The sequence below is a fragment of the Ananas comosus genome, linkage group 16 (assembly GCF_001540865.1).
Source record: "Ananas comosus cultivar F153 linkage group 16, ASM154086v1, whole genome shotgun sequence".
Classification (NCBI taxonomy): Eukaryota; Viridiplantae; Streptophyta; class Magnoliopsida; order Poales; family Bromeliaceae; genus Ananas; species Ananas comosus.
Genome location: NC_033636.1, coordinates 8,006,364 through 8,021,715, shown reverse-complemented (window position 1 = coordinate 8,021,715; position 15,352 = coordinate 8,006,364). Strand labels below are relative to the sequence as shown.

The window sequence follows — 15,352 nt, the reverse complement described above, 5'->3', positions numbered from 1 at the left end:
AAATCTAACTTTTATTATTTATTCAAATAAAACATTTCTATTTTTTAAATTAAATTCAAATTGTTTGTTCGATAGTGAAAACATCATTAAAGTTCCAAAATATTGATTAAAATTAAAATTAAAATTAAAATTTAGATATAATTTATATTATAGTTGAAAAATAAATTTTATTAACTATTTAAACTAGAAGTTTCTATCTTTGAAAATTAACCTTGAATTATAAATTTGAATATCGATAAATTACATTCTTTCTAATTGAATTTTAGCTTTGATCATTCAACTTTAATTTATTAAGATTTTTGTCTTGAACTTTGTAGTTCATTGCATTCAGATCTTACAATGTAATTTAATTGACAGTTTAGTAATATGTTGGTGGTACAATTATGATGTGACTGTGTTATAGTTGATGGTATGAGAATGGCTAAAATGCTACATCACTACCACTTCAACGTCAAATCATAATTCAGTTATTTAAATTGGACCGTAAAGCTCGATGCAATAATCTAAAAGATTTAGTTTGAAATTACAATTTATTAAAGTTAGTCAACCAAAGTATAACATTTCTCATAATTTAAGAAGAAAATGTGTAATTTATACTGAAACTTGTGAAGTCATAAAAGTTTAATTTATTTTAATTAAGGTAATGAACTTAATTAGTTAAAACTATTGATCACAAGGTCAAATTCAAAATGTTTTAAACATTCACTTAGGGATAATATTTCATATTCTAACTTGTTATTTGCAATATTTTATATTTGAATATTATTTTGGATGCAACAAAAATTTAAAATTGCGACAGTTTTAGAATTTTATTTAATACTCAAATCGTACAAATGAATTCAAAATTGGCTAAAGTTTTAAGCTTTGGTTCAAGTCAGGCTCGAGAATATTTTAGCCTTTCAATAATGCATCATTTTATATTTTGAATTTGAATACGATACATTAGGAAAAAAACGCTAATTTAGGAAAGATAATTATTAATTCAAAGATGGAATATTGAAGTATAAAAATCGAGGAAGATGGAATATTCTGGTTTTACAAAGAGGATATATTATGAGGATGAAAATTTACCAAAATGCCCTTGCGCAAACTCCATGTAATGAGAAAAGTTTTTGTCCTTGGTAAGGGAGGACAAGAGCTAGTCACCTCCTTTTAAAAAGAAGCATCACTGCTGTTTATTTTAAAAAATTTAAGAGTTAAGATTTGTTTGGTGTATAGGAGCATTGCTCTTTTTTTAATTATTTAGAGTTAATTTCATACATGTCCTTGCAAATATAGTAAATGACAAATATATTCCTACAGAGTTCAACTTTCATATGTTGTTTCTATAAAAATCATGATTTTTTAAATATGTCCCTACTAGTAAAATCTGTTAGAAAAATTTAGTTAATCATAGATTAAATACTTAAGCCTAGTTAGTTTTTAACATTTTTATCCGTTTATATTATACTGTTATAATTTTTGGAGGAATATATTTGTGATAGCAAAGTTGAAAATATAAACAGTTTTCTAACGACTTTCTAACGGTAACAAGCCAGAAGGATATATTTGAAAACATCAGAATTTTTGCAGAAATAATATATGAAAGATAAACTTTTTAGAATTATATTTATCATTCACTACATTTTTAGAGATCTGTATGAAATTAACCCTACTATTTATCTACGACTAAAAGCACTGCTCCAAAATGCTTGTGCATTTTACATGTAGCAGTTCTCTGTATCTACTCTTCAGCTCAGCACACTCTTTATAGAGAAGGAAACCTAACAAGGGGTGAGGTGAATTTCCCTTTATTTTTAAATTTTTTGTCTTTTTTTTTTTTTTTTTTTTTTTTTTTTTTTTTTTTTTTTTTTTTTTTTTTTTTTTTTTTTTTTTTTTCTTTCTCTTTATCCTCTATTCCCACTCCACCTTCATGAGCTTCTTTCAACTAGGTCAATAATTGAGAAGCAATTAGCTTGTTACTTCAGTGCATATATATAGGAAAGGAATGTGAAGCAAAATATCTAGGATAGTCCAAAGAGAAATGAAAAGAACATTGACAGTTCCCTTAAAAAAGAAAAAAGAATAATAAAAAAAAAACAAGACAACCTTTACAAAATCTCTGTGGAATTGTGTAGCTATCTTTAGTAAAAGTTGGAACATTTTACTATTAATATAAGATAATATTGTTATTTTGGATTTTACTATACCCTACTAAATTATCTCTTTTGGAGTTACAACTGTTTATTTCCTAACATTCATGGTAATTATTAAATATTTATAACCTATGTCTTTTTATTTTTATAATCCATGGTCTTTGAAGTAGCCACTTATTAATGGCATGCAACATATGACTCCATATTTTTTTGTAATTGTTAGGCCTCTACTGGGTTTTTAGTTGTTTATTTATAAAAGTAAATAAAACGGTAATATTGCTATCTTTCTCTCTGAAAAAAAAACACAGACACACAGACACACAATATCACAACTCACAATTCGCTTCTATTCTGATATTAAGAGAAGCCAAAAAAGAAGTATTTCTTTAGTTGAGCTATGAGCTTATCTATTTGTTCAGAGTTGATGCAGTCATACGACAAAAGTTGTAAGAGATTGCAGTTGCATGCCGCGACCTTTCTTTTAGCACTCTAAACTCAGAATACAGTTGAATATATAAGTCGCACAAATTACTGATACGGTCAATGTTTGATTGAGTTTACATCTTTCTTATTGACTAATTAACTATATAAATGGCGGGATAATTCTAGGGTTACCCAAGCTACTACTACCTTTAGGTAGCGTTTGGTTCGGGAACAAAGGGGAGAATGAGCCCTTGTTCCCTCCTTTGTTCCCAAACAATGTGTTTGGTACGCGAGAACAGTAGTTCTCGGATTTCTGGAATAAGCTAGTAAAAAGCTGGAACTGTTGATCTACCTTTTTTCTCGAACAAACTTGTTCCTAGGTAAGAATAAGTTTAATTAAAGTTTAAAAATAATTTTAATTATGTTATTAAATAATTTAATTAATTTAATTAATTTATTTAAATTATTATTTATTGCTTAAATAATAAAATTATTTATTTATTTTTATTAATTCATAATTAATTATTAATTAATTTATTAATTTATAAATAATTAATTAAAATTTAATTAATTAATTAATTTGTGATTTATACTTATTCATAATATATTATTTATAATTATTAATATTTAATTAATTAATAATTTTATTGAGTGAATGTAATTAATTTAGAATATATATTATATTATATTAGTAATATTTATTATTTATAATTACTTATAATTTATTATTAATAATTTATAATTTATAATTTATTAATAATTTATAATTATTTATAATTTATTATTTATTTTCTTATTACTTAATTAATTTTAATAACTAATTATTATTAGTTTATTATTTAACTATATTATCTAATTAATTTATTATAATAAATTATTATTATTTAATAATTTATATTTATAATTATTTATTATTAATAATTAATTAATTAATTATTAATTAATTATAAATTTATAATTATTAATAATTTTTTATTGTTATAGATTATTATCTAATTAATTTTTTATTAATTAATTTTTAATTTATAATTATTTATTATTTATAATTATTTATAATTTATTACTATTTAATTAATTTATTATTTATAATTATTAATATTAATTTATTTTTTATGTAATATTTTGATGTTAATTAATTAGATAAAATAATTTTAATTTAAAATTATAACTCTTATTCCCTTTATTTCAATTTAACTGTGCAAACACTATTTACCTCATTCCTAGAAACAATCCAATTTTCATCCAAATGCAAAATTGATCTAGTTCCTAAACTTATACCTATTTTTACAATAAGCAGCAGTTCTTAGTTATACCCGAACCAAACGCAGCCTTAGAAAGATAGGGAAAAATGGACAAATCTCCTATTGTGGGCCCATTGAAAGTGGCACAGCATGGTTTTATGTCGCTAACATCAACATAATGAACACATGTCCTAATTTGGCATATTCAGTTTGTTTTATATTTGTTGGCATATGACAACAATAAGAGTAGGACATTTTTGTCACTGTAGACTCACTGTTTGGATTTTTTTCTTTTTTTTTTTTTTTGAGAGAGAAAAGTAGCATGCTACCCGGCACCCGCTTTGTTTTTTTCATTTAGAAATAAATTTAGCTAGAAATGTGAATCAACTAGTATTCGAACTTGGGTCTTGGATACAAACCACCAAGCCCTTTTGCCACTTGCGCTAGGGACTGTCGGTAACTCGCTGTTTGGATCTTAAGTTCAAAGATTTTCTTGTGATTGTGTAATTTCCTTAATTGCAATGTTTGCCTCATGCTGTCGTAATAGCCTTTAAAAAAATTAATTTCCAATTTCAAATAATTGGAAAGAGGGCAACGAATTCACTTAAAGTGAACGGTCATACGGCGCCTGCGGATTTCGATTGTGACTCAGCCCACTCCGACCTTTGCCAAGAAATAGAATGCTAGCCCTTTTGCTACAATACATGTCAATATTAACGACGTGTTTGACCTGAATTTTGAGGTAGTTTCTCGATTGTTGTAAGTATAATTAGCTGAATCAATTAGAACACACAGAGACATATGTATACAGAGTTCAAGACTCGATGAATATTCATTTGAATTGGCGAAACCAATGAAGTACTTTTCTAAATAACTCTATTCATGCGACACTTCTGCATAAACTTCGTTCTTACTAATTGAGTGCTAACGAAGGAGAAAATTGTTCGAGGTCGGATTTAGGTTGGATCCACTTCTTTCTATGCACGGGGGATTGGTCACGATGTCAAGTTCAGGTCATGCCGAAGATAGTCGAACCTCGTCCTGGCGCCTACCATTCTTAGGGCTTGCCCCAGAAGTGTTATTATGAGCAGCACTTACATTGCTTATAGCGTACAATAGAGAGTTCAAACTGTTGTAGTTTCAAAGATACTGCATAATATATGACCACAGCTGAAACTGGAAGCAAATGCGGAGCCCTTTTTTTTTTTTTTTTTGAGATAGGTAGCACGCAACCCGCTTCGTTTATTTTATTTAGAAATAAACTTAGCTGGAAATGTGAATCAACTAGGCTTCGAACTTGGGTCTCAGGTACCAACCACCAAGCCCTTTGCCACTTGCTCTAGGGACGGTAGGTAAGCGGAGCCATTTTTGAACCAAGCAATAGGCCCGGTAGTAACCTGTTTGGGCTGCAGCCCACCGCGATTATATTGGCTAAAAAGTACTTTTGGCGCTTTTTCGAGGCCGTTCACTAAAAGTTTTTCAAATGACTTTTTTATTCTAAAAAGCAATTGTCAGATGTTTGACAGATAAACGATTCAAAATCATCTTTGAATCCCGAAAAACTAGCGGTAAGTAGCAAAGAAAATAAAGTTTTTGATTACTTTTTCATCTAAACCAAAAGGGAAGCACAAAAATTTGTTCAATAAAAAGAGATAAGAAAAAAAAAAATCTCGATTCGTTTGGTCGAACCAAATTGTGTTCGATTTAATTTGGTTTGGTTCTATTGAATTAGCCCAATTTAGTTTTACTAAATGCTGGACCAAAAATTCACTTTGATTTTGTTTTTGAAATGAAAATTTATTAACAAAAATCAAGGCAAAATTTTGGTACATTGATCATGTTTTTTAAAATGAGAAAAAAAATTAGAACACCCAAATACTATGGGCCTGGCCCAAAACAGATAAGCCCAAATATATCTAATTAGAACCCGTCGAAAAACCGAAAATTCGAAATCGAAATCAAAACCAAAAACTTGATTTTGATTAATTACAACTCTATATATAAATTGAAAAAATCATATCAAATAACATTTAAAATCTTAATGAATTAACAACTAATTGCATAATATCATAATTAATACAACTCAGTAACTTAATGGCCGATACATTGTTTAGAATCCGCAATCCGCTCTGATACCATTTGTTGAATATTCGGTACTCCTCACATTCAGATTGTTTAGTCGTTTTTTATTATAAACTCATCAATCACAAAAGAGAACAAAACCAAACAAAAAATACAGGTAAATAAAATTTATTAACTAAGAGAAAGAATTTCAAACTTTTTTTTTTTTTTTTTCTGCAGAGCATAGTATCGCTACAATTTGAACCCTCTTTCTAAATCTCTCTTGCCTATCTCTCATGTTTTTGTGCATCATGACCCTTCTGAACTTTTTAAAAATTACATAAAAATTTCTATTTATGAAATAGTAAAAACTAAAATAGTATAAATTCGAAGGACCAAAATAAATTTTTTTTGGAAAGAGTTTGTGACTTATATATCGAATTTTTATTATAATTTGCTTCATAAAAAGTTTTTAAGATCCAAGCTCAGGCTTCGTCCGTGGACCCATGCCAAAACAATTGTGCATCTTCTTATATACAAATATACAATCATGCACGCGGTGCATGCAATTCGTTGCCTAGGCCATATATGTACATCAAGGATTCATTCCTAATTTAATTTAAATTTAAATCCTATTGAGTTATCTCCAATTAATTTAAATATCCATTCTGATAACTAATTTAATTAGGATTCACAAATCGAAATTAATCTCTACCAATTTAAATTTTCGGGTTCAATTTTTGTTTTGGGTTCGGATTGGAGAGTTACAAAAACTATAATTGAACCCAAACTTGGTCAATTTTAAATTTATTCCTTAATATTTCTCCAATTCAGATTCTATTTTACCTTAAGCTCAGCTACATATATATCTATACCCACAAACATCCCGACTCCTTGCTAAAAAAAAATTTAAAAATAAATAAACAAATAATTGCATGTACATATATCCAATATAAAGGTGTACATTTTACATCCGTGAATTCTAAAATTTTAAAAATTATTCTTAAATTTTTTAATAAAAAAATTAATAAGACTAGTAGATGGATCGTAGCCATTCCAAAGTTAGGGTGCAAGATTTATGCGTGGAGAAATAAAAATAAAAATAACTCACAGAGCACCATAGCTCATAGAAAAGAAATTCTCTCTGTGATATGAATGTCACTAACTGAATTTGGGTTATCTAGTTTATCCTCCTATCTCTGGTACTCTCCCGTATAGTGCAGAACAGTTAAAAATTCTTCACTAGAATGCACGTGAGAAAGTAGTAGAACCAATTATATCTCTTTATATATATAGAATTCTAATTTCAGTGTATAGATCGATAACATTGCTTAAAAAAAATAGAATTAGGAGCCTATATATTTCAAAGGGGTTTTTTCTTATTGACTCCTGACTACTATTTAAAATTTTTAAATTAATTCTACAATTATCAAAATACCTTTTTAAAACCCAAAATGATATCTCATTAGTAAACCCTAGTAGGGTTTTGAAAATATTTGAAGGAATAATCATAAATCAAGAATGATATTTTGGCCAATCAGAAATATGTTAAATAATTTTAAAATTTTAAAAAGTATACAAGATATTATCCCTATAGTTGAGGGGGCCACTACACCAAAATTACTTTTTAGCGGCAATTTAATAACGGCGATTATAAAACGGCCGCTATTATTATTATTTTACTATACTTTAGCGGCAATTATTTTCAAATATATATTTTAAACAAACAAATATTTATATATTAAATATAATCCTAACCCTAACCCAACCCACTCGATCGACCTCATTCGCTCGCGACCGGATCAACCCGCGTCCTCTCTCTGTCGCGAGCGGACCCCCCCACCCCCTCCCCNTAGCGGCATTTATAATAGTCGTTATTGTATAATATTTAGCGGCATTTATTTGGATTTTTACCAACCGCCGGAATAAATGTCGCTAAAACTTTTAGCGACCCCGCCAATAGCGGCAATTGTTAAAATTGCCATAAAATATTTTAGCGGCAATTGTAATTGTCGCTAATTTAAAAAATAATCGCCGCTAAACCATAGTTTTGTTGTAGTGGGCCTCCACACATATATAGTTACATTTAATTCAAGTACAACAACAAAGCCATTTAAAAGCTAGTACTACAAAATGTGGAATATATTGGAGAAATTAAATGGTACTATGCCAACTACCTTGTCAGGGTGATGATCTCATAATAGGATATATATATATATATATAGAATTAGGCTACTGTACTATCTATAGTACGGGAGCTTCCATACTATAGTGTTGTTTTCGATCTTAGGGCATTCAAATCAACGATCCACACCGTTAAATATGATCTAGGGTATATGAAGTTCTTAGGAATAAAATTTTAGTTCTTTTCGATATCGTTTACTTAGTAAATAAATTATGTCAAAATGGACGGTGGAAATTGAATACTCTTTAAAATTTGAGCATAGGACTTTTAAATTCAAGATCAAGAATGTTAACCTTAATCTATATAGTTTAAAAAATTTTCTATCAAAATTTGAAGAAATTTAGATTCTTCTACACCGTTAAACTCCAAATTCGTCATAATAGCCATTGAAATTTGACAATTTTGAAATGTTTTGATCATAAAGTAAACTATGTCGAAAAAATATAAAATTTTATTTCTAAAAGCTTTAAATACCCTAGATCAGTTTTAACGGTGTGGATCGTTGATTTGAACGCCCAAAGATCGAAAACAACACTATAGTACGGGAGCTCCCGTACTATAGATAGTATAGTAGCCGGATTCTCTCTCTCTCTCTCTCTCTCTCTCTCTCTCTCTCTATATATATATATATATATATAACAAAGCCAAATTAGCTTTGACATGTGCACACATATGTGCATGTGCATGTACATGTACATGTACATGTACATGCACAGCTAATTACACAAGGAGATAGTACTCCTGGGAATCATAGCAACCTCAGATGGTGAAATGTTTGACAAAATGAGCTCCCCTTTTTGTAGGACTCATGACCAAATTAACCCCCCACCTTACTTAACTATTTAATAATTTAATTAATAATCTCATTTCTATGTTTCAAAACCCTACCAGCACTCCTCCTCGCGCTTCTTGTGTGCCCAAAAGCGACTTCACAGAAATTATTGCCTACATTGCCGAATTCATACGTCTGTGCACTATTCGATCGGTGATCGCTGATCATATATACAGATATTTTATAGAGAAAAAGATTATCACTTAACGTATTCGTTTTAGTAAGTAGTAGGCCTGATTTATTGAATTTGATTCTTATATTATGTACAATACGTTAATCAAAAGATCGATCTGATCGTCAGCGAGTGAGTTTAAAATAAATTAAATGTATAATGTACTTGAAAAATAGGACCAAAAAAAAAAAATTGTAAACCAAAGTCGATCACGAGAAAGAATGCATCTCGGTTTTGTCTTTGTCTTGGTCAAAGTTGGAAAAAAGAAAGAACACTGCGTTTGTGATTAATTCTTGATAAATTAAATTAATTATCAAAGAGAGAAAAACGAGAAAAAAACAAAATGATGATTAAGACTCATAGTTAATTAGCTCTATGTTTAAGTTATCCTCCCATGTTGTGATCACTACAATCCTTGTTATCATATATTTTGTTATTTTTCATGTTCTCGACTCTGCTACCGCCGCCGCCGCTGCTGCTGCCGCTATTTCCGATATACGAAGTTATCGCGGCGGCCAACGCCGCGGTGAAATTCGGGTCCGCCGCGATGGCTGCGGTCGCCGCGCTGACCGAATCCGCCACCTTCGCGTTGTCGGGACCGCCACCGCCGGCCGACGCATGCAGGCCTGAGAATTTCGTGCTGTCGTAAAGCGCCCGCCCGAAGAGCTGCGGCGGCGGTGGCGGTGGCGGCACGGGGGGTGGGAACGCGAGGGGAGCCGCCGGTCGATGGAACTGCAGCGGGGTCGGCGAATGCGTGAGGTCGAGGGTCACGGTGGGGAACGGTGCGGACGCGGAGATGGTGGCGATGCTGGACGAGCACGGGAGCACGGCCCTCGCTAGGAAGTTCGGTGGCGTGAGGCCGTCGGCGCTCGACATCGAGCCCGACAGGAGCATCGAGGCGGCGGCCGTGGTCGTCGACGCCATCGCCATCGCCGCGGGGGGGAGCGGGTGGTTGTGGTTGCCTTCGTAGGTGGTTGTCAACACAGAACGGTCCTCCGCACATCTTTGCACCTGCAGTCAATGTAGAATTTCTGTGTTCAGTCTCAAAGAAAAATGTTTTATAAAAATTCTTTTAGAAATTTTCATACGATAGTAGGTGAGAAAAGAAAGACAGAAAGAATTACTTGTTTGCGGACGGGGCAGCCGGCGGCCATGGTGCAGCGGTAGTAGGCCCGGGGGCAGGGGTTTCCCTTCGCCATCTTCTGCCCGTACTTTCTCCATTGGCATCCATCACTGATCTACAAAGAAAAATAATTTCGATATACTCAATAAATTTGTAAACAAACTTACGGTTTGTTCGAACCTGCTATAAGATACAGTATTGTTTAATAAATTACTTTCTGAATAATATTGTTCGAAGAAATATACTATATACTAGAGGGACAGTAATTTTCTACTGCAAAATCTCTTGTTGCTACTTCGAGTAGAAGCAAAAGTAAAACCAAATTAGTAAATCCTTAATCATTGTGCATCTAAGTTTACTTCTACAACAATTTTTCTATTTCGAAAAGCAAAAGCTAGCTTCAACAAGTTAACAAGAGAAAGTGAACCAAAGAAGATTTCTAATTTGATGCTTCTGATTCTGCTGTATGGAAAACTAATTGAGAAAATTTTCACGCACATTTATTAATGTCATTTCAAACCGTTAACGTTACTCAAATAACACTTCTGCATGCGTACCATAGGTGCTTCGGACCTAGCTCGAACCGAAACCCTAGTCTTTCTCATGGTGGCTTCGTGGACTTGATCCGAGCTCTTTGTAGGTGACATCAACTTGGTTCCCTTGCTCCAACTCTGCGACACTTGATCCGGGCTCTCCTCTCTAACAAAAGCGCCCCTAATCACATGATCTCTCCCATCCAATAATCTCTCCTTGCTTATATTATTATTGTTGTTGTTGTTATTGCTGTTGCTGTTGCTGCTGCTCTTGTTTAGTCCATAATCCATCGAGATCACCTCGTGGTTGTTGTTCACCGTCGGCGAGCCCGCGGATCGGTCGCCGCTTCCCCCCTCGGTCGTCGAGTGCGAGGCCTCGTCGACGAGCGAAGCCGCAGATCCGAGGGCGATGAACTGTCGCGGCATGATCGCGCCTTCGTAACCCTTTTTCGCCGATTCGACGATCTTTTCGCCGTTGACCTGCTATGTGGAGATTAATCATATAACTTGGTTTCTTTAGTTTTAATGTTGCTAACAATTAGAACTAGCTAGTGTTTTTATCATATTTTTAATGATGAGACAAAGTTAAACATAAACTTTTGAAGCATCAAACTTTTGTGATTTATCTAGTATTCGAGTGATCGTAAAATTCACAATTTCAATAAAACTAATATGAGTATACATAAGAACAACCAATCAACAGATAAATAATATAAAAATTTCTAAAAAGATTCATGAATCATAAATCATATTTAATGTTGTTGATTGTTAACTCGCATACTCTATCATTGCAATAAACTAAAGCTAGAAAAAGTTTACTTTTAAAAACATTCTAGCTCAGATCGAAATAATTTACTATATGAAAACATAAATAAATAAATAATACATATACATATATATACCTCATGGATTGCTTGGTTTTTTTGTTGCATGAGTGTGATGAGATGCATGTGAAGTGAGTTATAATTTTCCGTTACGTGGCTCAACATGTTCTTAAGCCTCTGATTCTCTTCGTTCATGCGCCCAAGCTCGGCTCTCACTGCTGCTAACTAATTAAAAAAAATAATTTAATCAAAACCATATATACAAGTATTAAAATTATGTAAAATACATATATATACACCAAAAATAATGCTTAAAAAAACAGTAGTATTCATTAATCAATTAATTAATTACCTCAGCTTTGGTTTCTTTCTCCTCTTCGTTCGACAACAACCCATCATCTACCGAGCGATCGATCACACTGTTTCTCGAAGCAACGTGTAAACCCATCTATGTATAATACCCAAAAAAATAACAAATTATTGTAAATAAAAACCAAAAAAAGAAAAAAAATATTGTTACTAACATTGATGGTGAGATCTTCTTTTTTGATGCGGAGATCGGGGACGTTCGCGTCCGACTCCTTCTTCCGCTCGACGCGCTCTTTCTTTTCGCTCGAGAAGAAGTCCATCTCGTCGACCACGCGCCGCTTCTCCGCGCCGGATTCGTTGTCGCGTATGACGATCATCGGGAAGTCGAGCGCGCCGCTGATCTTCGGCCGTAGATTCGAGCCCAGAAACGAACTCATCATCGCGTAACGCCGCAATTCGAGAAAAAAAGAGGAGAAGAGGAGAAGAAGAAGAAGAAGAGAAGGGAAATGATGAGAGGGGGAGATGTGTGTGTGTGTGTTTGTATGTGTGGTGTGTGGTGTGTGATGTGTGATGTGTGATGTGTGATGTGTTTAAGGAGGAGTCTCAAGATGTTTTTTTTTTTTAATTTTTTCCTACTGGTGCAATAAGAGAGGCTATGACAAGGAGTAATTTACACATATGTCCTTTACTTTCTAGATAATTGCTAATAACTTTTAGCTATTTTTTTTTTTATAATATGAAGTTTATGAGTTTTTTTAACTTAATATTCATGAAAAAAGCCACTTCCTTATCAATATTTTTCCTTCTAATCTCCACTTTGTAGATTCGTTCTTGTAATTATCATACACATATGTTTTTTAAAAATTATAATGTTAATTAGCTCTCATTAATAATCTAGTACTTTAATTATGAATTTCACACACAGAAACATAGACACACATTCAAAATTCAGCTATATATATTTACTATATAAATATCTCTAAATCCTACTAAAACTTGGTAGGAAGAAATCAAGAATTTATATATATAGTATATAGAAAAAAAGGGACACAAATTTCATAAAAAGTCAGGGACCTGTGTAGAAACTACTACTCTTCCCGTGGATAAGCGATCGTAGCACGAATTTTGATGGGCCACGTGGAGCGACGTGGGGGGTGGAGGACGCGGACCGGGATTCGGGTCGCATGGGTCGAGGTGATCTGATTCTGACCGCGTCCGTTGAGTCCAAATTGGTTCCGATTGGCGCGGCGCACCACACGTGGGAGAACCGGTCAACTCCTTCGACTAGGACCCGAGCTCTGCTCCTCAGTCCATGGACTCGGCTCACCACCTCGGCCGTAGACCGGCCAAAACCATGTGCTCCCTCCCCCAATCTTCTATTCTGTGTTTTGGCGCTAGCTCTGTGATATAACACTGTTTGGACACAATATTATTTATAAAGTTTATTTTCGTATCGTTTCTAATAATAGAGTAGGGCTATCAGCGAGGCGAATACGAGCTGACTAATTAAAATATCGAATTAAAATATTTAGCACGTGTTCGGCTTGTTTATTAACGAACTCAATACGAATCGGCTCACGAACAGTTAGTTAGGTTATTAGCCTTACTATTAGGTAAAAAGTTGAAAGAAAATTAGAGTGTTAATCTAATAATTAAAATTCAGCGAATATGAGCTAACTTGTGAACATCGAAATGGATTGCCAACCCTGTAATAAGATATTTGAATCGATGGCGAGAACAATTAGTTATGAAATAGGTTATTTGAATACTTTAGGAGCTGTATTTTATAATATTTTGACAATAATAATTATTAAAAATTATTAATTTTGAAACCACTTGAATGATAAATAAATATTATTAAAAATATTTTCTGAAATATTTTTCAAATTCAAAAGTTCAGTAACTTTCTATGAATTAGTGAATCAAGCAGGGTTCTTTTGTGCATAATAAACAAAAGTCCAGTCCTAAGGGTATTGAAGCCTGAAGGGCTTTAGTTTTCAAAAATTTAAATAATTTAGATTATATTTAGTAGTGTCGATCGCCAAATTTGATGTTCCGTTGTTGGAAATAAACCAAATATTTAAGTTTTATTCTCTAAGAGGTACTATTAGAAAGAGTAAAGCACCAAGTTGAAATATTTTTCACTGGACTCAAATTTTTTGTATTTTTATTTTTCTCTACAAGAAATATAAATTTTTTATTTTCTTTTTGAAATCCACTGCTAAAGCCTTTTGTCACCACAAGTAGAAGTAAAAATAAGATAAAGCAAATCCTAGATTATTACTGGATAGCATAACAATAATAACTTTAAATATCTCTCTAAATATTAATTATAGCTAATTTCGTGTACAAACAAACAGAGTATTATGAATTTTTTCAGATTTTTGTCTCCTAAATCATATTTTTGTTTTTAATCTTTATATCACTATCATCTATGGACTTTTGGTATTTTTAATATTTGTTAAAGAAAAAAAAGAAAAATTGGTGATTAATTAATAAAAAAAGAGTGACAATACATACGGCTGATTAGTGAACGGTTCACGGCTTGTGTGGTGAACGCGGTCCACCTAACAATTCTTCGTGAGATTGGGATGTGACATGGACTGCGTCCTCGGATCCCTTCCGATTCGTGCGGCTACGACCACATGCAACGCCTCCTCGGCCAGACGCCACGTGTCACACCTCGTGTATTCCCTCCCCCTTCCCTTTTTTTTTTTTTTTTTGACCCCTCATTAATAAAACCCGCCAACGAAAAGCGTGGGAAAATAGAAACAAGGGTCTCATTGTACTACGCCGGTCTACGCTTCCCTTTGTCTCAGCGTGGACCCGGTCCAATAGACCAGACCAGGAAAGGTTTTTTTTTTTTTTCTTCAACTACGTCCTTAAATTTATTCGAGACTTGAGCAAGACTCAGATTGAATCACCTTAATTTACTTTTTCCTTTTCTATTTTTTTTTGAAAAAAACATAGATCAATTTTCTCATATCTTAAATATTTGTATTGTAAACTCGATAACTTTAAAAGAGAAAAGAACTGATCTTATCTAGGATCGCAAATCGCAAAACATTTTCGGCGTTTCTTTTTCTTCGAAAAAAAACATATTAAAATTTTATCCCTTTTGGCCGAGTATTGTATATCAGAAAATTCTTCGATGCCATTCAAAAGAAGATGAATATATATTCAGTGCCCAACTTCAGTTCTGATAGTTCTGAAATATGTGAGAATCTGCCGGTAAAAAAATACCACCCAATATTCGTTTTTTTCCTTTTTTTTTTTTGTTCGCTTCCTCGGCTTTTCTTTTTCGAATTGACACTTTTTGAACTTTCGATATTTCTAGGATCCGTCAATGTGACTACCAAACTTTATGTGGCTCGACAGTGTATGTAGCGACTAAAAAAACTGCATTTGCTTCTAGTAGTAGCACTTTGGAAAAGGATATCACTGCTATTTATTATTGCAATACAATCAATGAAAGCCACATCTTATCTATATCAATAACGTAACGTGTCATCAC

General features: G+C 32.7%; 1 protein-coding gene across 2 annotated transcripts; it reads right to left on the bottom strand.

Annotated features, from left to right (window-relative positions):
• On the bottom strand, positions 9,275 to 12,381 carry LOC109721979 (probable WRKY transcription factor 31). 2 transcript variants are annotated; one of them, XM_020249815.1, is made up of 6 exons: positions 12,054 to 12,381; positions 11,882 to 11,977; positions 11,608 to 11,754; positions 10,730 to 11,188; positions 10,174 to 10,287; positions 9,275 to 10,060 (listed from the first exon to the last, which is right to left on the bottom strand). In XM_020249815.1, the coding sequence occupies exons 1-6, from the start codon at positions 12,276 to 12,278 to the stop codon at positions 9,434 to 9,436; spliced, it is 1,668 nt and encodes a 555-aa protein (XP_020105404.1). In that variant the 5' UTR covers positions 12,279 to 12,381; the 3' UTR covers positions 9,275 to 9,433. The 2 variants fall into 2 exon arrangements, with proteins under 2 accessions (XP_020105404.1, XP_020105405.1); XM_020249816.1 differs by having other exon boundaries at positions 10,730 to 11,185.